General features: G+C 40.0%; 1 protein-coding gene across 3 annotated transcripts; it reads left to right on the top strand.

Moving 5' to 3' along the window:
• The first annotated feature begins 13,072 nt into the window (after positions 1 to 13,072).
• Positions 13,073 to 23,277, top strand: LOC128613647 (uncharacterized). 3 transcript variants are annotated; one of them, XM_053634642.1, is made up of 12 exons: positions 13,073 to 13,775; positions 15,495 to 15,600; positions 17,247 to 17,448; positions 18,834 to 18,981; positions 19,059 to 19,216; positions 19,337 to 19,480; positions 19,569 to 19,746; positions 19,852 to 19,968; positions 20,072 to 20,221; positions 20,314 to 20,490; positions 20,595 to 20,797; positions 20,921 to 23,277. In XM_053634642.1, the coding sequence occupies exons 3-9, from the start codon at positions 17,372 to 17,374 to the stop codon at positions 20,144 to 20,146; spliced, it is 897 nt and encodes a 298-aa protein (XP_053490617.1). In that variant the 5' UTR covers positions 13,073 to 13,775; positions 15,495 to 15,600; positions 17,247 to 17,371; the 3' UTR covers positions 20,147 to 20,221; positions 20,314 to 20,490; positions 20,595 to 20,797; positions 20,921 to 23,277. The 3 variants fall into 3 exon arrangements, with proteins under 3 accessions (XP_053490617.1, XP_053490615.1, XP_053490614.1); XM_053634640.1 differs by lacking the exons at positions 13,073 to 13,775; positions 15,495 to 15,600 and adding an exon at positions 17,708 to 18,754 and having other exon boundaries at positions 17,341 to 17,448; XM_053634639.1 differs by lacking the exons at positions 13,073 to 13,775; positions 15,495 to 15,600; positions 17,247 to 17,448 and having other exon boundaries at positions 18,651 to 18,981.
• The last annotated feature ends 137 nt before the right edge of the window (positions 23,278 to 23,414 follow it).

Here is a 23,414-nt window from a genome sequence, read left to right as displayed (position 1 = left end):
AGAAGGCAATACCTGAGGAAGTGAAAAAAAAATTGGAAGGCATAGTGGGACTGAACACAATGGAATGGGACACATTCATGGCACAATTAACACATCACGTAGATCAGTACAGGAAAAAGAAAAAGGAGACTAAAGAAGCAGCCGAGGCATTGATAACCCAACTGTGGGGAGTCATAGTAAGAGCAAAGCAGGAAGAGAAGGAAAAGAAGAAAGAGAGTGCTAAACAAGCTGCACTGATGCCACTGCCACTGCAGCTCAGGAACAGCCAATTGTGGCCCCCGTCCCAGAGGCGGCACCGCACCGACACAAGCACAAGTAACATACACTCCTGTACAGATACCTGCTACACAGCTGGCACCTGTTGAATACATGTACATGGCAAACTCCCCAGAATTATAGATTTCAAGGACAGGTGCCTCAGAACAGGGGCCGTGGCAAAGGGTTCTTACGTGGAGGCCCAATGCAAGGATCCACTAGACAGAGCATGTCTGCTGAAGGATGTTGGACATGTGGAGACCCAAGTCACCTCAGGAGAAATTGTCCACAGGCAATGGCCAGGTACACATGGGGAGATCATGTGGATAGGGTTGAGAGGAGAGGTCAAGCCCTAGGGCCACAGGCCATGGGACAGGGACAAGAAAAACAATTGATGGAGCAACAATGGCAGCCTTTACAGACTTTAGGCTTACAGGACCTCAGGAACTTACGCTTGATGGCGTTACTATATGGACACTCCTGCTATAATCTCCAGGGGCACCAGTTAACTTACTAGAAAAATACACATACATGCAATTTCCTCAGGGATATTGTGAAAAGCCTCTCTATATTTAAGCAATGGCCTGCACTTATATGGTCTGCACTTATATAGCGCTTTTATCCAAAGCGCTTTAAACTGTGTCTCATTCAGCCATTCACACACACACTCACACACCAACGGTAGCAGAGCTGCCATGCAAGGCGCTAACTTGTCATCGAGAGCAACTCGGGGTTCAGTGACTTGCCCAAGGACATTGCGGTATTTGGAGTCATGTGGGCGGGAATTGAACCACCAACCCTACGATTAGTGGACAACCCGCTCTACCACCTGATTCACAGCCGCCCATAGCCATAGCAGCCAACCAGGTTCTAGCTCGTGACCTTGATACTCTGAATTGTCATAGCACCCTGTTGCAGTACATGGATGACCGTCTGCTTTGTAGCCCTACTAAAGAACAGTGTCAGGAAGACTCTGTAAAGGTGTTAACTATGCTAGCCGAAAACGGCCACAAAGTGAGTAGAGAAAAACTTCAGTTTTGTAAACCCAAAGTAGAGTGCTTGGGATGTCTCCTAGAAAGAGAAAGTCAAAATTTTGCCAAACCACATGGAAGCCATCCAACCGCAAACCGTATGACAAATGTTGGTGTTCTTAGGAATGGCAGGTTTTAGCAGACCATGGGTCTGTGACTTTTTGTGCTAGTAGTTTAACCTCTCTGTGATTTAATCAAGAGCACAGACCAAACGCAGCCAAATGCTCCTCTTTCCTGAATCCCTGGGGCGTTAGCTGCATTTGAATCACTCAAAGCTACATTGACGTTGGCCCCTGCATTGGCAAACACTGATTATTGTAAACCCTTTCACTTTCAGTTTCAGAGTAACAGGGCTTTGCATCTGCTGTATTGACACAACAACAAGGTATAGGCAAACAACTTATAGCATACTATAGTAACACATTGGATAATGTTGAGAAGGGAATACCAACGTGTTACTGGACAGTGTTTTGTCATTACCATCTCACGATGCACGGGGTATGATGTTATTCTGTTGGCCCCGTTTTACGTCATGACTTGAAAGACACGTGTGTCAACCTCATTATTTTTGATTATGATTTTTGTTTATACTTTTTATGTTACACCTCGACCCTAGACCGGGGTCGTAACACCATAGTTAACCATAGAAAGGTGTAACACAGTCAACCCCGCTGACAAAATGGTTACTCCACAAGACAGGTTGCCCCATTAATGCGTGTCTGAATCAGAGAAGTTCCTTAAAGCATATGCCAACTTAGAGAATCAGTCATTGCCAAACACACAACGTGTGTTTTTATTGAGTCTTTACTGGTCACATATACATCTGAACAATGAAATTCTTTTCTTCGCATACCCCAGCATATCATGACCAATGATGGCCTTGATAAGCCTGGAAGAGGAAGAGGTCCGGCAACCACAAGAGGATAATGTGGAACGAATTGTGGAAATAGAAATGGCTAAATGGATAACTAGAGGGGCAAAGAATGAATGGGGCATGGGTTTGTAGTAGAGTGTAGATGGCTTAAAAGTAAAAATCTAGAACATGTTGGATGAGAGAAGCAAAAATCCAGTTTATTGTTCAAAAAACAACATGAGATCCAATCAGTGAGACGTCCCAAAGGGATCTGAATCTATACACAGACTCAATGCCTTATTTATACAGTCTACCCCCAATTATCTTATTCTCTTGAAATCCCAATATGTTTTAATGATGTCTTGTTTGATTTTCCCTTAAACTCTACTTTACGTAGACGTAAACATAAACGTAGCCCACCGCCTTGGAGATTTAATTCTCTTCTTTTAGCAGACAGTGAATTCTGTGAGTTCATTTCTACTTCTATTGATGACTTTCTTTTCTTCAATCAGAATGACTCCACCTCTTATTCATTGTTATGGGAGACACTTAAATCCTATATCAGAGGCAGACAACTCTTATTCTGCTCGCTGTAATAAAAAACGCACTGCTAGGGTTAATGAACTTACATCTGCAATCAGTAACCTCGATCAAAGATGTGCATTGAATCCCTCTCCAGAACTTCTTAAACAGCGTCTTGACTTGCAGGCAGAATTTAATCTTATTTCGACTAAAGAGGCGGAACGCTTGTTGTTACGTACTCGTGGTTCATATTATGAACATGGCGACAAGCCGAGTCGTTTACTGGCACATCAGCTACGGCGACAGGCTACTTCCCGTCTCATACCTAGTATAAAAAACACTTATAATATTGTCACTACAGATCCCATGGAAATTAATGCTACTTTTAAATCGTTTTACTCTTCGCTTTATAAGTCCGAATTTCCAACAGACAATACTAAAGTGAATGCATTTCTTCAAAACCTTTGTAACCCTGTTATTCATTCGAATACTGCTATGCAACTGGACTCCCCACTCTCTCTTGAAGAAATTTAAATTTCAGTTAAAACTATGCAATCTAACAAAGCTCCTGGCCCGGATGGGTTTCCAATTTAATTTTTTTAAACATTTATTGGAAAACTAGCTCCATTGCTTTTGGCCATGTTCTGCTTCTTAAGGAGAGTAAGGATCCATCCTCCTGCGGTTCTTATAGACCGCTGTCTCTGCTTAATGCAGATGTAAAGGTGTTGGCGAAAGTAATGGCATCTCGTTTAGAGAATACACTCCCTTATATTATATCTGAAGAGCAGAACGGTTTTATAAAGGGACGTCAATTGTTTTTTAATACCCGTACACTCTTTAATATAATTTATTCAAAGCATTCGTCTGTGCTCCCTGAGATTGTGATTTCATTAGATGCTGAAAAAGCATTTGATAGGGTTGAGTGGGAGTATTTATTTGCAGTCTTGAGGAAGTTCGGATTTGGGAATAAGTTTATTTCTTGGATTAGCCTCCTTTACTCATCCCCTAATGCCAGGGTTCAGACAAACGATATTTATTCGGATTATTTTGCTCTCGGACAAGGGTGTCGTCAAGGTTGTCCTTTATCCCCTCTGCTTTTTGCTGTCGCTATCGAGCCGCTGTCTATTGCACTAAAATCTTCTCCCTTGTTTAAAGGAATAGTTCAATACAGTGTAGAATACAAATTGTCAATATATGCTGTTGATTTGTTATTGTATGTAACCGATCCTACTGCCTCTATGCCAGCTGTCTTGGGTGTTCTGGAGTCCTTCGTGTTGTCTCTGGTTATAAATTAAATTTAGATAAAAGTGACTGTTTTCCTGTCAATACTGCAGCATTTTCTCTCCAACAGTCAGATTTACCATTTCGATTTAGTCAGTCAGGTTTTAAATACCTAGTTATCAACGTGACACGTTCATAATCTAATCTTTTATAAGCTAATGTCACTCCCCTTATCTCAAAGGTTAAATGTAACATTCAGATTTGGGGTAACTTACCCCTTTCTCTAACTGGCAGGATCAATGTCATCAAAATGAATATATTACCAAAGTTTCTTTTCTTGTTCCAGCAAGTGCCTCTTTCTCTGCCAAAATCATTCTTCAATTCATTGGATAAGATAATTAGTACATTTATTTGGGGAGGAAAGCCACCAAGGGTTAGTAAATCTTTACTGCAGAAATGTAGACTTAGTGGAGGACTTGCATTACCCAATTTTCAATTCTATTACTGGGCTGTGCACATTCATAAACTTTGCTACTGGGTTAAATCTCCTGGATCTTCTTGGTCTAAATTGGAACTATCTTCTTGTAGGGAATCCTCTTTACCTGCTTTGCTTTACTCCTCTTTACCTACAAAACTCCCCCTATATACTGATAATCTAGTTGTCCTCAACACACTTATGACTTGGTATCAATTTAGACGGCGCTTAAAATTTGTAGGTGCATCCTCTTTGGGTCCTTTAGTCAACAACCATCTATTTCCTCCATCGTGTTTGGACTCCACATTTTCAGTATGGTATGACAAGGGTATTAAACAAGTTAGAGATTTGTATGCTGATGGTGTGTTTGATAGCTTTGCCAATCTGGCATCCACTTATGACCTCCCTGTGACGCATTTCTTTGGTATTTTCAAATTCGGAATTTCGTTTCTAGATGTTTTCCTGATTTCCCCTCTGCGCCTCCTGAACAGGCTTGATAAAGCTTGTTTTCAAACAATCCACATCAGAGAGGAATGATTTCTAGGATTTATTATTTTATTCTGGCGCTAGGTAGTGAGTCGAGTAACAAAATTAGGAATACGTGGGAATCGGAATTAGGAGTACAGATAAGTGAGGAGTGTTGGGAACGTGCTATAGGGAGGGTACAGTCTACCACTTCTTGTGCTCGTCTTGAACTTATACAGTTCAAAGTTTTAAACAGAGTCCATCTGTCCAAGTCGAGACTTTCTGTGATGTATCCGGACGTAGAGGACAAGTGTGATAAATGCCATGGGTCTCCCTGCCATCTTGGCCATATGTTTTTCTTCTGCCCTGATCTCCATGGTTTTTGGTCTGTTTTTTTTTTACCATCATGTCCACTATTCTTAGGGTAGATTTAAAGCCTTGCCCATTGATTGCTGTATTTGGGATTCCTGATGACTCAGTTCCATTGAGCTCGATACAAAAGGATGTTATTGCTTTTACATCCCTTATAGCAAGATGTTCCCTACTGTTCCACTGGAAGTCTGCTAAATACCCATCTATCTCTCAGTGGCTAAAGGACGTGATGTTTTTTCTAAAACTCAAGAAAATAAGGTATACGACGAAGGGTTGTACGGATAAGTTTTTTTTTTATAAATGGCATCCCTTTATAGTATACTTTATGGAGTTACAGACACTTCCCACTTAAATTTTTGTGCCTGTTGTTGGGTCTTACAATATCTATATAACCAGCGATAGTTATTGGATAGCCCATGATGAACCGGGGGGGGGGGGGGTTACTTTTAATTTTCTTTTCCTTTGTTAGTATAAAAAGAAAAAAAACCTGTGAATGTTTACTGCTGTGTGTTGCTCAATTTGTTTTGTTTTTTTTCTTCTCAATGGAATATTTGGGAAAGGGAGGGGAGGAGAGAAGAAAAAAGGTGATGTTCAGCATAAATGTTTGGTAGACGTGTTCAGCAGAAAAGTTCAGCAGAAATGTTTAGTTCAGTAGAAATGTTTAGTTCAGCAGAAATGTCCAGCAGAAATATCCAGCAGAAATGTTCAGAAAAAATGTTCAGCAGAAATGTCCAGCAGAAATGTTTAGTTCAGCAGAAATGTTTAGTTCAGCAGAAATGTTCAGCAGAAACGTTCAATAAAAATGAAACTGGAAAAAAAAACTCTACTTTACTCATTTTTAAATCCCTTTAGAATCAATTTTTCACATTTGGACTCCCCTTAAAACCCATTTTCAGCTATTGGATATCCTCTTATCTTCAAGTATTTCTTTCTGGTATTTAAAAAATGTAAAGAAAAAAAAAAAAGAAAGAAAAAAAGGGGCCTCTACTGAGCTACCAATGGAGTAAGACGTGAAGTTGGAGGCTCCTGCTGATTTCGATTAAAATTATAATTAAATTGCGCTTTTCGGTCATACAATAGATTTTGACTCATTCTACTCTGTCACGATCTCGCCTGCAGATGGCGCTGCAGCGGCGACATGCACGGAGAGCTGGAGGGTGCGCAAATGCACGCGCTGCAAGAGTTGTAAATTTTGTTTACAATGGACATGTGCACTTGTTTTGGGTCCTGTTCCCCCCGTTTAGTTATTGGCGGAGGTGCAAGGGTGTGTTTCGATTGTCTCCAGATGCCTGAGTTCATGTTTGATTGCATTTGTTATTTAAACCCCTTGTGTTGCTGCGCACATCATGCAGTGTTATTTACATTAACCAGCCAACAAAGTCTGAGTATTGTATATGCGTTTCACTAAACAAGTCTACGGTTATGTTTGTGCTAACTACCTTGATGCTAAGTGGTCATGTGTTCCTGTCCAGTTTATTTCATGCCTTGACTCAAGTTTCCTGTTTTGTCCTCGAGTCACGCTTCATGTGTTTTATGTTCCGCGTTTTATGTTCATTGACTTTGTATGAAAAAAGACTGTCATCTGCACTTGCTTTCCGCTTCCACGTCCGTTTCGTAACAGAATACTGCACCCATAATGCGGAAGCAGCGGATAATATGGAAGCCACCGGGGCTGCCTCGTTTGCGGAGTGGCGTCGATCTTTCTATGAACAGAGTAACGCGATAGACAAATGCCTAGATCAGATCGATTGCTTACTGGAGCAAAGAGTGCTGTTCCCACAAGCTGGGCCATGCGCCATGGCACCCTCTGCACAATTTCCCCCGCCCCCACTGCAGGAGGTCTCGGCTCCAGATCTGCAGCCTGAGGTCAGCGACGTGACCTCGGGGTCCCAGTCCGAGGTCAACATGGTCAGATTACTCCAGAGGGCTATGGGCTGTTTGATCTCCCGTGACTCACTGGCAGAGGTGGGCGAATCATTGTAGTACACAAACTGCAACTTGACATCAGCACTGTGTGTGCACCACAGTTTACATCATTTGAAAGCCTTGTGTTGAGTCTCTCTGCCTCCAAAGCAACTGTCATCGCTACCATCTATCGACACCAAAGCCAAATAAAGCTTTTTTGTCTGAGTTTGCTGACGTGTTGTCAGTGTTGTGTTTTAAATTCAAGAGTATCCTTATTTTGGGAGATTTTAACATACACGTTGACCAAAATGACTGTGTGATGATAAAGGACTTTTTATTTTTACTGGATTGTTTTAATCTTACACAGTTAATTAGTGGCCCAATACACAGCAAAGGTCATACTCTAGACCTTTGTGATTGACTTTCTGACCATTTGGCAATCTTTTTTTAAATCTGGAACTTCCTCTTCATTGTACACCATCTTCATGCATTGTTAATTTTCGTAAATGGAAATCAAATAATCCAACATATTTTGCACACTCTGTCCTTCCCTCTCTTCTTAGATTCTCATCAGCTCCTCTTGAAGATAAGATTTTACAGTTGAATAATGTTCTCGCCTCTAATCTGGACTCCTTTGCTCCCTTGAAGTCATGCAATTTGACTGTTGCTTGTTCTGCTCCTTAGTATAATGACAACCTGCGCTCTATGAAGGTAGCTTGTCATAAAATGAAGCGCAAGTGGTGTGATTCTGGCTTGAGTGTATTTTCTCAAGCTTGGAAAGGCAGATTGGGGGAATATAGAGCTGCAATAGAGTCTACAAGATTTGCCTAGTTTTCTCAGATTATTGAGAATAATCAAAGCAATCCCAGGCATCTCTTCTGTACTATAAACAAACTCCTCAAAGTTGATCTTGGCACCACTTTGCCTGTTTCAAATCAGGTATGTAATAAGTTTCTTAATTTTTTCAGTTCATTTTTTTTTTGCATCATCAACCCACACATTATTGTTTATTGTTGCTCACCCCTCTATTGTTAACTGTGCAATAATCAATTTATTCACTCATGTATATAACCAAGGTGTTACACATCTGTATATATTCAAATTTGTATTCATCTGTACATACATTGAGGTGTACATATTACCATTATTATTTTTTTTTTTACTTCTCTAATTCTTATTTTTCTATTCCTATTGTGTATATATATATATATATATATATATATATATATATATATATATATATATATATATATATATTTTTAGATACTTTATTTCAATTCTATTCCTATTTAATGTGTATTCTTTCCTATCTGTTTTTTTGTGTAATTGAGCTGCTGTAACAAGGGAATTTCCCCAGTGTGGGATCAATAAATGTTATCTTATCTTATCTTATCTTAAAACTGACAATGTTTATAACCTAATTCACGCTACACCTGTTGATTTGGACAATTTAAATAATTATCATCCCATATCAAACCTTCCCTTTTTGGCAAAAATTTTAGAATGTGTTGTGGCGTTGTAACTTCACAATCACCTTACTGTTGATAATCTTTTTGAGCCCCTTCAGTCTGGTTTTCATAAACTTCACAGTACAGAGACAGCTTTGGTCAAGGTCACGAATAATCTGTTAATAGCCTCAGATTCTAGTTCTCTTTCCATCCGTATCCTTCTTGATCTTAATGCTGCTTTTGACACTCAATCACAACCTGTTACTCAACCGACATAGAACTGTCATTGGTGTTTCTGAGACTGTTAAGACCTGGTTTAGATCTTATCTCTCTGATCGCCGCCAGTTTGTTTTTATGACTGGTTAACAGGCTCTGTTCCTACTGGTGTCCCTCAGGGATCAATTTTATGTCCCTTACTTTTTAGTATTTACATATATTCTCTTGGATTGCTCTTAAGATCACTCAATCTTAATTATCACGTCTATGCACACGATACTCAGATTTATATTCACTTTAAGCTTGGTCAAAATTTGGATGTTTCTTTTCTCTCACATTGTATTTCTGAGATTAAAACATGGATGACACAAAACCTTTTGTGTCTTACTAGTCATAAGACTGAGGTTTTGCTTATTGGCTCTTCTCATCTGCTTCGTAAAGCTGGTTCACTAATGTTGAAGGTAAACAGCTCTGTTTTGGAGTTCCAATCTAAATTAAAAAATCTATGAGCCATATTTGATTTGCATTTGTCTTTTGACCCACATGTACAATCTACTGTCAAGAATTACTTTTTTCATCTCAGAAATATCGCTACACTTCGCCCTATGCTATCTTCTCCAGTGACTGAAAGGCTTATCAACACTTTTGTTTTTCTTGTATTGATTACTGCAATGCACTTCTTGCTGGGGTTCCTAAAACCACACTAAATAAGTTGCAATGTGTGCAAAATTCTGCTGCTAGGATCCTGACTGGTGTCCGAAGAAATGAACACATCACTCCAATACTGAAGTCCTTGCACTGGCTCCCGTTCAGGTTTCGCCTTAAGGCACTGCATGGTCTGGCCCCTCAGTATCTGTCTGCGCTTTTAACTTTATATACTCCCAAGCATCATTTGCGCTTCTCTCGAGCTGGTTTACAGACACGGCTGTGATCTGTAGAGGACAGGGCTTTCTCATCCTATGCTCCTAGACTCTGGAATGTACTCCCTGCTCATATTAGAGATGCACAGAATTTAAGCATTTTTTAATCTAATCTAAAACCCCATTTTTTTAGGTTAGCTTTTTTTTTAATGGCTTTAACCATTTTGTTTTCAAGTCACACTGTTTTTTTTTTCTTGATATTTTCTTATTGTGTAAAGTGCCTTGAGAAGCTGCTTTTTTAAAAATAAAATATTATTATTATAACTCACCTCTTGTCTTTCTTTAAGTCCTGTTTTCCAGACACACTCATGTTGGAGGTCATGTCTCCTTCTCCAGATTACAGCAGGACACACGTTTACTTCACTCCAACATCGGTGTGTTAAATCAAACCCTGTATCAGCACAGAGTTCACTTACAGGAAATAAGTCATAAAACAACCTATGTACATTCAAACTTCAGTACAAACCCACAAAACTCTTCTGTATCTAGTGTACATTCAGTGTGTTTATATATTATAGCTTTAGCTGTAGATACTCACTGTGTTTTTACTCCTGAAATGGTGTATTTTCTCTGCTGAGTTTCACCTGCACGAGCACCTTCTACCTTTTTATTGTGCAGAGGGCAAAGGGCAGTAACTGTGGACAGGTAATAAACACACACACACACACACACACACACACACACACATGTATTGTTATCAGACAGCACTCTGATCCATGGAGCAAAAGCCAAGATGAAGCTGGTCGAAAAGAAACCACTTAAGTAAAATACAACGCGAGCTCCTTACCTTTTACTAGTTTTATAAACAGGATTTATTTTGCAGATTTATTGGCAGTCTTTGATCAGGTCAATAAAGTACAATTGTCTGTACAAAAATCTGAAAACACCTGCCAATACAGAGAATTTTTACAGTCAAATAACATTTTTTTCTGGTTTTATCTAAATCTGAAAAAGAATCCTGATCTTAGTGAGGATTAGTGTGTACGTAGTTTGTATGTGAATAAATAATTTAAAATATAAGTGATGATGGAGGCTGATATGATCACATTGCTCAGATGAATAACTCTTACTCAACTTGTTAGCTCTTCTTTTTTTCCACATGTGTCTCTGAAATATTTCCATTTTAAACTATTTCTGTTGTGTTGTCAGCTTATTGCCACATTTCTGGTTTTTCGTGTATTTTCTCTTTTATCAGACATTAAGACAATAAACAAACTAATCTAAAGCCTGATTACTGCACCTGTGTGAGTTCATGCCCCACCCACTTTCAACACTTCAACCAACATATTTCCATTTAGTGAATTTACTTTGTGAAGCCTCTTCCCTGTCTGGCATTGACCCATAATCTGATATTTTTTTTATTTATATATCTCAGTAGTATTAAATTCATTGTTATTGCTCATTTTCTGAAAAATGAAGGAAAAAATAAAGGATTGTATGTGACTATACCATGTGACTATACCAGCAAAATTTTAAATTTATATACACACATATACCTTTGTCTGAGTTGCGTTTAAGACTGTAGTGACATCCGAAGTCAGAATCCTGTAAAGCCCATTTCTTTCATTCTGGCAGCAGCAGTTTGTAGATTTAGATCCCTAATGAGTAAACCAGAGGTGACGGTGGTGTGGAAAAACTCCCTGAGACTACAGGAAGAAGAAACCTCAAGAGGAACCAGACTCAAAAGGGAACCCATCCTCATCTGGGTGACACCAGATAGTGCGATTATAAATTGTTTCTCTTACACAGCTGTATGCTGTAAAGTCAAACAGGACCAGCAGTGGCTCTGACACCAAATCAAACAATTCTGCTGCTGGCAAAAATAAAGAAACGGTCCAGCGGTCTTCCATCAGACCAGCTGGGGTGACGCCAATGACACTAGCAGCAAACATCTGTTTCTCCATCACAGTCACAGGACTGAGGTGCATTCTGTGATTCCTGAAAAACACTCAAACACACAGCAGCAGAAACAGCAGCAAACATCTGCCACAGCATGACCTCGTGCTTCATCATTGGAGCACTGAGGACTTGTGCTGATGACAGAAAGGCATACTGGGACCTTTCAAAGTGTGAATTGGGTGGAGAAACAGCTCCCATTAGAAATTCAGCTGGAGTACGCCAGTTCTGCAGGTTGTGAGAGACACAAGAAGGTAAGATGTAGTCAGGCAGTGGGAGTGTGACTTGATACTAATATTCGGATTAAATAGAGAAAATATAGTCACATTACCCCGTTCTTATATCAGATCATTACCTCATCTCACTTACAATGTGTCTTAGTCTTAATATATTCACTCGTTGTGTGTTGTGCTCGATGGAGTTTGGAGCTCGTGTGGCCAAACTCAGGAACTACAATTTCCCAGAATCAGTATTCTGTTTTTAAGCATTTTATTATGAGGTACCAATTAGGGATTAAATCAAACTTTCCTTATGGATACATATATGAAACACTTGCATACACATATATAAATTACTCACACAAACATGTGTACTGTGGAATCCTCAAACAAATACATATGAAATGCTTGCACACACCAATGTGAAACGCAGACCGACACCAAGATTACACCCATGCACACATACAAATTAGACACGTGTGTATACACTTATAAAACACTGACACAAACGCCATATGTGCATATACACTTATAAAACACTCACACAAACTCCACATGTGCATATGGACTAATAAAACACTTACAAAAACTCCATAGGTGCATATACACTTATAAAACACTCACACAAACTCCATACGTGCATATACACTTATAAAACACTCACACAAACTCCATATGTGCATATAGACTTATAAAACACTCACACAAACTCCATACGTGCATATACACTTATAAAACACTCACGCATACATATACTCTACGTACACACATACTAATGCAAAGAAGACAGACTCTAAAGTCTGTGTATATGTGCAAATAATTTCATACATTGATGTGCTAGAAATTCTCACAGCAAATGGAAGTGTAAAAAGAAGTCTACTGGGTTTGCAATGGCAGATCGATTTAACTGCATCTACCCAGTTACCCCACGTATTCTGAATAAGATGAATATGAATCACTTTCCATTATGCAATAAATGCCATAGTGAAATTGGCACTTTCATGCATTGTTTTTGGCATTATCCAATCATTACAAAGTTCTGGGATGGCGTGGCATGGAAGATGGGTGAAATTCTTAATTTAACATTTAATAAGGACCCTGGGTTTTTCTTGTTTGGTCTTACTAAGTCTTAAAAATAATAATTCTTAAGAAATATTTAACTCTATTTTGGTTTTCTTCAAAGTAACATGTGACTGTCATTTGGTAAGGTCAGTACCACGTATCAAACCAAAATGTGATATACAACCCTAGCCGTGCTGATATACAGTCCTTTATCTAGATTTTATACACATTACAACATTATTCAGACTATAATACAGACAATGCACAACCGTACGGGTGTCAACTTTTAATTTAATCATTTAAACTGTTATTACTATAAATTAACTGATATTAGCAAAACATGTGCCATTAGTTGTAAAAGTAAAAGAGAGGTTGTGAAAGATGTCCACTGTCCTCTACTGAATCACACTGGTTCCATGCCTATACGCCCTTTAACGAAACATAAAAGCTATTACCAAAACACCACCCACGAATTACAGCAAAAACGAAGAAACCTTGCACTTTCCCCACGGTCCCTTACTTTCGGTTCCGCCTTCCCGGTGTAACTCACACTGCGATGGCTTTTGCGGACCAGTGCTCATTATATCTAGCGAAAATAATGGAAAGGAAGCTTGTGAAACATTATTAGCTTTGTCCTTTTAGTGGTAATAGTGTGTAGAATTTTTGGGCAAGTCGTTTCGGAGTTATTGCCATTAATCGCTGAATATGTGACAAATATCGAAAACAGTCGGTCGGTACACGTGTAATGACAGTTGTACATGGTTTACTTACCATCTGCCTGCTAAAGTCATATTTTTGAGCACATTTGAGTTATAGGATGTTTACGGAGAACCAAAAACACTGGAATATGAACACAGAGGATCTGTCTGGTCACCTAAGTGAATTTATATCCTGCAAAAAATATTAGCGATATCAGGTAAGAAAACATTTTCCCTGTTCTTTTCTGTAACAATCTTAACCTAACGTTATGTTTTGTGTTCATGTCCTTCATTTCTCTTTTAATTTTAGACAAATAAATATGTTCATAGTGGATTAAATAGGCGGGGAAACAAATATTTGGCGTTGTGTTGATAAAGTTAATTGAAATTCAGATAGTTTGTTTACACAGAAGACTGGCGTGGTTTGCGCACAACCTAACTTCATAGGGCACGAGATAGTCCACGTTCATTGGTTCTTACCATCTTGTCAGGCCAATGGGAAAGGTAGAGGGGCGGGATGTAAAGCTGACCCCCTACCTGTCCCTCTCTGTCTAATAATTCAGGAGAAATCTGTCAAATAACAGTGTTTCTTTGCAGAACCTTTAATGAACATTTCTTTAAATGTATTGTTTGTGCACCTTATTTGAATTAGGATATTTACTTTAATTTTCAGACATTGCTGTCAGACCGTTTTTTTTTAAAAAAACATTATATTGATGAATGTTAGGTATCATTAAATGATCACATTTAACCATTTTAAAATTTAGTAAAATGTGCCATGTTTCACAGGTTAGTGGGGTCATATGAAATTGACCCCAGTTTGACCAGGAATACCTTCACTTGTACATAAAGGACACCATTTCTCTGTTGTGAGCATGCCATCAAAAAGATGGCACCCTCACTGTATAGACCACATGTAGTGCTTTGCAGCTCTACCAGATATGTATAATTATATCTCCAGTTAATGTTTTTAAAGAGCCAATGTATTGTGCCGTATTTCACCGGTTACTGCAGTCACCGAAATTGACCTTAAGTTGACCAGGATGTTCACGTCTGTGAAATAAATAAATATATATATATATATATATATATATATATATATATATATATATATATATACACACACACACACGTATATATACACACACACACACACACACACACATATATATATATATATACACACGTGTGTGTGTGTGTGTATATATATATATATATATATATATATATATATATATATATATATATATATATATATAGACACAATTAACGAACTGGTTTAGTCAAAAGGTTGAAAAGATGGACAAGAGGAGGGCTATTAAATAACTACGCGCTAAACTGAGCCAGTGACTGTTTACATGGACAGCAGTAATCTGATTATTGACCTTATTCTGAGTAAGACAGTATTGTTATTAAGGTGTTTACGTGAGTCGCGTTTAGAATACTCCTTTTATGTTCCCGTGTTACATGTTATAGAACATAGAGTGATTAACAGCATACGTCATTACATCACCACGCCACGCCGTCCGACGTCCCTCCAGAATTTCACGTATCGACGTACAGTTTTTCTTCGTTATGGTACCGTATACAGTTTTGGGTGTATTTATTTTTAATTTTTACGAACGCTTCAAGTGCACTTAATTATTTGTCATGCCGTACGTGCAAATAGACGGCTGCTTGAACCCGTGGGCTGCGTCCCAAACCGTGTACTTACCGTCTATATATTAGCCAAGATGTATGTATTTTACCTACTATATAGTAGGTAAGTACATGGTTTCGAATGTAGCCATGCTCTCTTGTTTGCCGTAAAACGGTTGAGCACTGCCGTGTTCTAAGCAGAGCCATTGTTGGTTTTTATATGGTAATTGAGCCATCAGTATGCTACCACAGGATTGGCTGCCAATTCAGCTGCTCTAATGATATATACCTGTCCACAGAAGGCAGAATTACACCTCTGACAGTGCTACGCTGAGGACTTCATTCCTTTTGCTTTTTTTGGATTTTTAAGATCTCACTTTCTACAGTCCAAATGGCTTCTGATGCGTAAGTACAATTTGCGCTCTGTTGACCTTGAAACTAAAATATGTGGGGGACTGAAGAGCCCTCTTTTGGCATTTCTTTGTTTGAGAAAAGTCACATTCTGAAAGAGAAGTGCAGGAAATTTATAAAAGAAGAATACAATATGTCTGTTGTAGGGCTGCACAATTAATTGAATATCGATCGCGATTAAGATTTTGATTGCCCACGATTAAATGAACATGATCGACTGCGATATTGTCGTTTAAAGTTCGTCCTCCGTTCATAGAAAACTCCACTACAGATCAAATCAAGCGCTTCCTAAACTTACGGCCAGTCACCATAGAGCGGCGCAGGGATGACGTCCTTTTGTAGTGCCAAAATACGGAAACAGTGTTAGCATTTTACCGCTCGATCTGCCAGTTTCTGAACTTTCACCTGCTCATGTAGACACAGCAGCGTCGGGCGGAGTAAATTAATAATAATGCTAATGCTACAAGGTGGGTTTAATTCAAACTTCTTTATGATTGGTGAGGAATTATTTAATAATCAAGATCAGCAACTGTTCAGAAAGATACGCTGCTGCTCTCCTTCACGCTCTTCACTAACTCAAATACATAGCGTAGTCACGTCATTTAAACTTAAGGTTGCCAGATATCATCAGAAAAGTCAACTCCAGTTTCCATGTTTTGATTTAATCCCCCGAAATACAATATTATCAGCAGACATGGCAACACTGTACTGGGGAACCGATATAAAAGGAGCAACTGATAAACAAACAAACAGAAAACTAATAAAATGTAAAGACAGAAAATGTGCTTAGTTATAAATAAATAATTTAATATAAAAAATGGATATTATAATAACGTCATAAAATATAAATAAAATGATAAATGAAATAATGTTTAATTACTATGGGTTGCATTTAATATCAATTTGACATTAAGCTTAGTTCACGATTTCCTTAGAAAGCTATTAGCCTTTTTCCTAATATGGATCATGTTTGTGTTAGTCTATATTTAATTAGGCTATTGTTTAATTTATTTAAAAATAAATATTTTATGCCTGTTTATTTATCAGTTAAACAACAGTATTTCTCATTGCTGTTATTTTAATTCAATTAACAGTGACCATGAGTAGAGAGCTTACATTTAACTGTTTATGACAGACCTCCTGATTAAAGTTTAAATAAAAAAAGATTGGTATTTGGATCGTATCGTTCATTTGGTTGATTTCATTTTTATTTTTATTCATCCTATATTTTGGGTACTATTTTATTTATATTTTACCTCTACGAGATGATGCACTTTGAGGATCAGTCTAATTTGATGTAAAGATTTGTACATTAGCAGGCATGTAGCACAACATGGAGGTGAAAGCAGTGGTCTGTTTATTTAAATGTGAACGTGCAATAAAAATATATTGTCCCTAAAATCAATGAATAATCGAGATCCCAATATTGATCAAAATAATTGGGATTATCATTTTGGCCATAATCGTGCAGCCCTAGTCTGTTGTATAACCAGCATCAGCAGCTTCCTGCATTTCTCCTTCAGAATGTGACTTTTCTTAATGTTTTAGTTTTCATTTAAAGCTTCTTGTTATTACACATAACCATTTCCAAACTCTAACTGATCTCTCTCTGTCTGTGTTTCTTTCTCAACCTGCAACAGGAACTTCCTGCTGTGCCATGTCTGCCTGAAGGCCAGGTCCAGTCTGCCTGGACATCTGAGGAAGAAGTGCATGCAGCACAGTACTGAGGAAGAGATTGAGGTCGCTGTGGACAAGGACAAGAAGGATGTCAATGAGTTCCTGCGAAAGGGCAGGTTCTGGAAGTACTCTGAGATTGTCTCTATCTCCCAATCCCTGTAGCAGGTATGTCTCTCAAACTAACGCTTCATTAACGTTTGCCTTCGTCACCCCCGTTATACCAGCGAAAAACATAGTTAATGTTGTACATGAGCTGTGTTTGGATGTACAGTCTCTGAGTTTGTCTGGCTATAACAGTCTAGTCTAAACAGTAGATGTTTTATTTTTCACACCTGTCCACCCTGTTTGGGATCCTGTTGGACATAATGAAGGACATTCACTGTGACTTACTGCTGTTATATTTCACGTTCTAATTCTCCTACAGTTCAATCCTTTCTTCTTGGGGCCGTTTACATGACGATGGCTTTTTGGGGCCTGAAAAACTGTTTGCCGTTATAGTCTCCGTGTGAACGTACACAAACGAGAATCTGTGAAAACGATGATGTCATGCGTGTGAGTACTTCAGAACTACAGTGGTGGACTACAGGACTGTGTTTGTGCTTCTCCAGCAAAGTGTAGATTTACTGCAACACTACTACGACCAGCAGATTTGTTACATACCACACATTATTAACCCACATCTACGCCAACGAAGAGTCTTCAAAATCTTATATTTATCTTCGTAATTGTCTGTTTTGGAGCATCCTTTTATTGCTAATAAAATATAGAAAGCAGACTGACTGCCAGTGTCTCACTATTTGATTTGTATTGGCTGATTTTGTTCCATTTTGGTACAATGATGGTCAATTATTATTACTTAAAGATGCACTATTTAGATTTTTTTTCAGTGTTGAAAAATGAACAAGCTTTGTTAACAGAATTCTGACATTGAGCACAAGAAAAGCTAAAACTTTTCTTGTATATGTTTATAGGGCGGTCTTGTCCGGATCGATATGGCGGATAGATGCTTATATGAACAGGCGCGTAGTGTTTCTTTACAAAGTGTCGCCAACTACTGGCCTGGCATGCATAATACAGCGTTTTTGGTCGTTTTCACGGATCTGTGTGAACGGGGAATGTTTTGACAACGTTGTCGTGTAAGCATACCCTTTGTGTGAGAGAGGAGACAAACTCTTTAGCATTTTATTGCAAACACTCTCACTTTCTACCCTGTACTTCACACCCCACCCCTTCAGGTGTGAATGGGGCTGGCTGGGAGTTGAACAAGACATTCAACATAAAATGAAATGAGCCTGGAAAAAAAATAGAAAAACATAGTTAATGTGATCAGGATGATTAAAGAGCTGTAGAAGAGAGGGAATGTGGTCATGGACTTGCCCAGTCAGCTAGAAGATGTGGGTGCAGAGGATCCTGCACAGTCCCCAAGCCAGCCGGTGGCCACAGAACCCAAGCAGTCTCCCCAGCACACGTGGTAGAGCCCATATTCAATTCTCATCAATCGAATTTGAACGCAGTGAATGGAGTGTAACACTTCATTTCATGCTTTTCAGCAGGAAGAGGATGCGGGCAGAGACTCACGTGCGGGTTCTGATGGAGAAAATGGGCTTAAAGCAAAAGCATTCCCTCTGCCGTCCTCTGCTGAGTGACTTCATCTGTCACCTGGAGACCAACTTGTACAAAGAAAGTTTCAGACAGAAGGTAATCTCTACGAAACACACTGTAATCCCAATTATTGCACCAAGCTTTTGATTTTAACCCGTGCTTCAATATAACAGGTGGAACATGTGGCAAGGTTTTTGCACTTCATGGATCCCACTGCTCCCTCTCTGGAGTTTGTGCGTCAGTGTGAGCGAATACAAGAGTACGTCAGAAAGCTGACAGTAATCAAGGTCAGCAGGAACACTGTGCGGAACTACTTAAACAGCATCAAAAGGTCAGTGGTGGTTCACATTCTGCACAATATCACAAAAAGCATCCTCGTGTTTCAGAGTCACGGGTCATACTTGGAAAGTGGCTCAAATTCATACATAGGCATATTTAACCCTCCCCAAAGGTTCCTGAAGTATCACGCGGAGAACACAGACCTCTCTTTTCGGGATAAAGATCTCTATGATGACAGTGTGGCTTGCATCCACTTCCTGAGATATCTGCAGTCATCCCACACAAAGAAAGTCAGCACGGATATCACTAGCAATAGGTTGGAATTTGCATTTTAATATGCATGTAATAATAATGTAACAATAAGGTTGTCATTGATGACTGTTATTTACAAACCTGATCTTTAGTTCACATAGGTTCTTTGTGATCATAGACGTGGCTAAGAACGACTTCCTGGGGGTCATCGGGAAGCTGATCGGCCCCGACCGTATTTCGGCCGAGTTCCTGACCAAACACGAACAAGTTATGGTGCTCTATTACCTGGAGGCCATCCTGATCCTAAAACAACTGCAACGGCCTGCGGTGGTGAGGAACATGACTGTACAATCGTTTCCAAAGTGCTCAGATTGCTGAAACACACATGACGTATTCACTGATAAACTAACGGGTTTTGGTCACTCTTTGTCATAGGTGTCCGAATGGGTGTGTCGGACACAGCGCGAGGACGGGTACGTCACGGTGATGGTAAAAGACAACGTCGCTGTGATGCATGTGACTGTGGTCATTCTTACACTGGAGGAGGAAATGGTATGCTAGTGAGGAATAAGAAGGGATTAAAACAACAAACTGAAAGTGTCATGATTATAGATAACAGAGACCAATTTTTTTGGTCTTTTTTCCCTTTTAACAGTGGTTCGACACGTATTACACAGAGGTGCGTCCGGTGATGCTGGGCAGGCAGAAGGGCTGGGGAGAGAGACTATGAGGAGAGATTTTTCATCTCCTCCGCTGGAAAACCCGTCTACTTGCCCTCCTCTGATCTTCTACGCCTCCATCGACTGTGAGTGCCCTATATTGACGTTTTGTGATTGTGTTTTCAGTATTGGTGAATATAAACATACTAATTGTGTACGTCATCCTGTGTGGCTGCAGGTACAACCTTCCCACGGTCACCAGTATGATGGCCATGTGTGCGCTGGAGCAGAGCAACATGGTTACGGATTACCTTAAACACTGGGCAGTGGCCTCTGAGAAACACAGCAGGATGAAGGAATGCTGTAATACACTGGCGGCTGTCAAGCTGCTGGAGGAGTTGTCCAACAAAAGACAGTATGTTGTCTCCCAAATTGAGATAACGATGAGCTTTGTCCTATATGATGATCGTATGCTCGTGCTTTTGTGTTTACTTCAGCTGTGTTCCTTTTTCTTCACAGAACTAGAACTAGTAAAAGTGGCATTGGCACGAAGATGGACAAGCAGTCTGCTTATGACCTCTTGTTGCAGACGCACCCAGTGACCCTGCACGGGGCGCCGCCTAGCAGGGCCCAGCGGGTATCACTGACAGGAACCTGCGAGAGGTACTGTTATGAACGGTGGTGTGGGGAACAGCTGGAGCTCCGCAAGCAGCATGTTATTTGTGAGTACAAAAAAAGATTACTTCCTAAAAGAAACTGCTGTAGACCATCATTTGGACATGGTGGCTAACGGTCTGGTTTTTTTTTTTTTACTTTTTTTTACAAAACATTTTGGTCGACGCCAGCCCTCAGTAGCCAGGATTGTATCTTGGATCAAAAAGCAGGGCTGGAGGAAGAACAGACCAGATGCTTCGAGAGTATTAGCAAGCTGGATGCCTCCTGAAGGCGTGGACACCTCTCTGGACAGCCCTGTGATCCGGAAGATGGTCCGGAGACAGAACTGGAAGGGGCTGCTGGTGATGGAGATTGAAGGCAAGGGAAGACGTGTCGTCACCACCAGGCCCTTTGTGAATGGAGAGGTGGTCTGTGATTACCACGGTCAGCTGGTCAGCAGGCAGGTGGGGTTGAGGATACATGCCTCCATGTCGGAGGGAGAGAGTAGATACATGTTCTTCTACACTGACAGCCACGGACATGCATGCATCGATGCACACGAACGGTGCGAGTGTCACCCGGACCAGGTGATGTTTGGCAGGCTCATTAGACATGCTGCTAAAAAGAGAAATCTGCATCCTAGACTTTTTGTTGCTGAAGGGAAGGACGTCATAATTAAATATTCAATATTAAATATTAAATATACTGAAAGCAACCCCAAACACTAAATAAATAATTTTTATCTGCAATTATTTTCTTGGATTGACTAATTATATATACTAATTATAAATAAATAGCTACATTTTCTGATATATATATATTAGTGTGTGTATGTATATAAAATGTGCCTTAGCTATCTGTTGAGTGCTAGCGAATTCAGATAGCTCAATAACAATTGAAATTTGCATTGTTCAGTAATATGAGTATGGTGGCTTAATAGATTAGTGCAGTGGTTTTCAAAGTGGGGGCCGCCAGGGGGCGCCTGGGGGGCCTCATCAATTTGGTGTGAAAAATAAATACATGATTTTCTCTTTCTCACTCTGACACACACTCACACACAATCAATTCCTAATGTAATGTAAAGATGTAAGATGTAATTATTAATTTAAAAAAAAGGGATATATTCAGAAGTCTGTATTTTTAATGTGTTTTAAAGACATCTTGCAAAAGGGGGGCCTCGGTCAAATGTTAATGCCATTTGGGGGGCCTTGCCCTGGAAAAGTTTGGGAACCCCTGGATTAGTGCCACTCTCAAACACTGGTAGCGTGGGGCGAGGGATGCCGTACGCTGCTGCCATTAAAAGTTCTGTTTTGGGTTGAGGCAAGTAACCAGCTTGGGGAATAGGTGGTAGTGGATAGGGGTGAAGACAGCCGGTTGTGTTAGAAGACGCTATCACCCTCTGATGAGTTGCTGGAAAGGACTGAGTCTGACTGATAGGTTGAGCTACCTGCCCTGGTAACAAGGTATTCACATTTGAGATTGATGTAATGGTTGTAACAGGAGGTACAGTTTGTGACATCTGTGTGTGGTGTCTCAAATTGGGTTGTTGCTGGTTGCATGGAGTTAAATTGAGGTAGTGTCCTTGAGACTGAGCCAGCCTACTGTGGGACAGGTGCGATGTTCTCCACAGAATATGCGACTTGAGACATCCCTTGGATTTGAGTGACTGCACACAGGGACAATGACGCTGTGGGAACTGGTACTAGTGTAGGTATAGTAGCTTGTAACGCCAACTGAGAGGTTTGATTGTTGACTGAACTGTGCGTCTCTTAATGTGCTCTGTGCTTCTGGAGCAGTCTGTATGGCTAGCATTATTGAGGATGACGGGCAGGGTAACTGTTGAGATATAGGGAAGTGGGCTGAGCTGGCATGGAGAGACTGCGATGGTGGCCGAGTTGTGTCTGGTGATGCTTGAGTCACTGGAGTAGTCACATTTGTATCGTTGCTAAGCAGCGAACTGACCAGTTTGGCCAGTTTAAGACCAGATTCTGCTCTTTTCAGCTTGTGCTGTCTGTATAACTGGTTAGATAAGGCCTTCTTTGCCATGAGAGCTTCTTCCTAAGCAGTTGGAGCCTCTTTAGCTTGAGTTTGTAGTCTCTGATATTCTATTTCTGCCAGCATGTCCTCCTCCATTTGTTGGAGGAGGTCGTTGAACTGCCACGATTTTATTTTCTCCAGTATGGCTGCCTGTCCACTTGTGAATACAGATGCACCATGAACACAAGAGATAATGGAAGGATGAGTGGATTTAGAATGAGAGCTGGCTTCACTATGGCGCGTTTTCCTCGACTGACTCTTGTGCTGGCTGTGACAGCGGGAAGAAGCAACTGGAGGAAGGTCCACAACAGGTAGGTAGCCAACCTCAAAGTCACCCAGGTGGGAAGGCAATTTGTTCTGTCTTCTGGGCCGATCCATGGTCTCTGATGCATCGCTAGCTGCGTGTTCATATTGTTAACTGTTGCTGTATCCAGCTCGAAGGACCATTCAACGTGGGATGTGCACCTTCCCACATTTGCATGAGTTAACTGATTTCAAAGCGGACAAATATGAACAGTGATTCCGGTTAAAGAAGCAGGCACTGGAGGAAGTTTATCTTCTTTGAACCTCTATTTATTTTCACTTTGCAGACAGTCAGTGACATCCATTAACAATATTTCTCCATGAACATCTATTCAGTAGTGCTCA

The sequence above is a fragment of the Ictalurus furcatus genome, chromosome 10 (assembly GCF_023375685.1).
Source record: "Ictalurus furcatus strain D&B chromosome 10, Billie_1.0, whole genome shotgun sequence".
Lineage (NCBI taxonomy): Eukaryota > Metazoa > Chordata > Actinopteri > Siluriformes > Ictaluridae > Ictalurus > Ictalurus furcatus.
Note: the sequence above shows the minus strand (reverse complement) of the source record. Positions and strands in the feature narration are given on the sequence as shown.

Coding starts and splice junctions, on each gene's coding strand:
- LOC128613647 (XM_053634639.1), top strand. CDS start 18,676: ATGTGGGTGCAGAGGATCCTGCACAGTCCCCAAGCCAGCCGGTGGCCA. Junction 19,217..19,336: donor TACTTAAACAGCATCAAAAG/GTCAGTGGTGGT, acceptor CCCTCCCCAAAG/GTTCCTGAAGTATCACGCGG. Junction 19,481..19,568: donor ACGGATATCACTAGCAATAG/GTTGGAATTTGC, acceptor CCTGATCTTTAG/TTCACATAGGTTCTTTGTGA.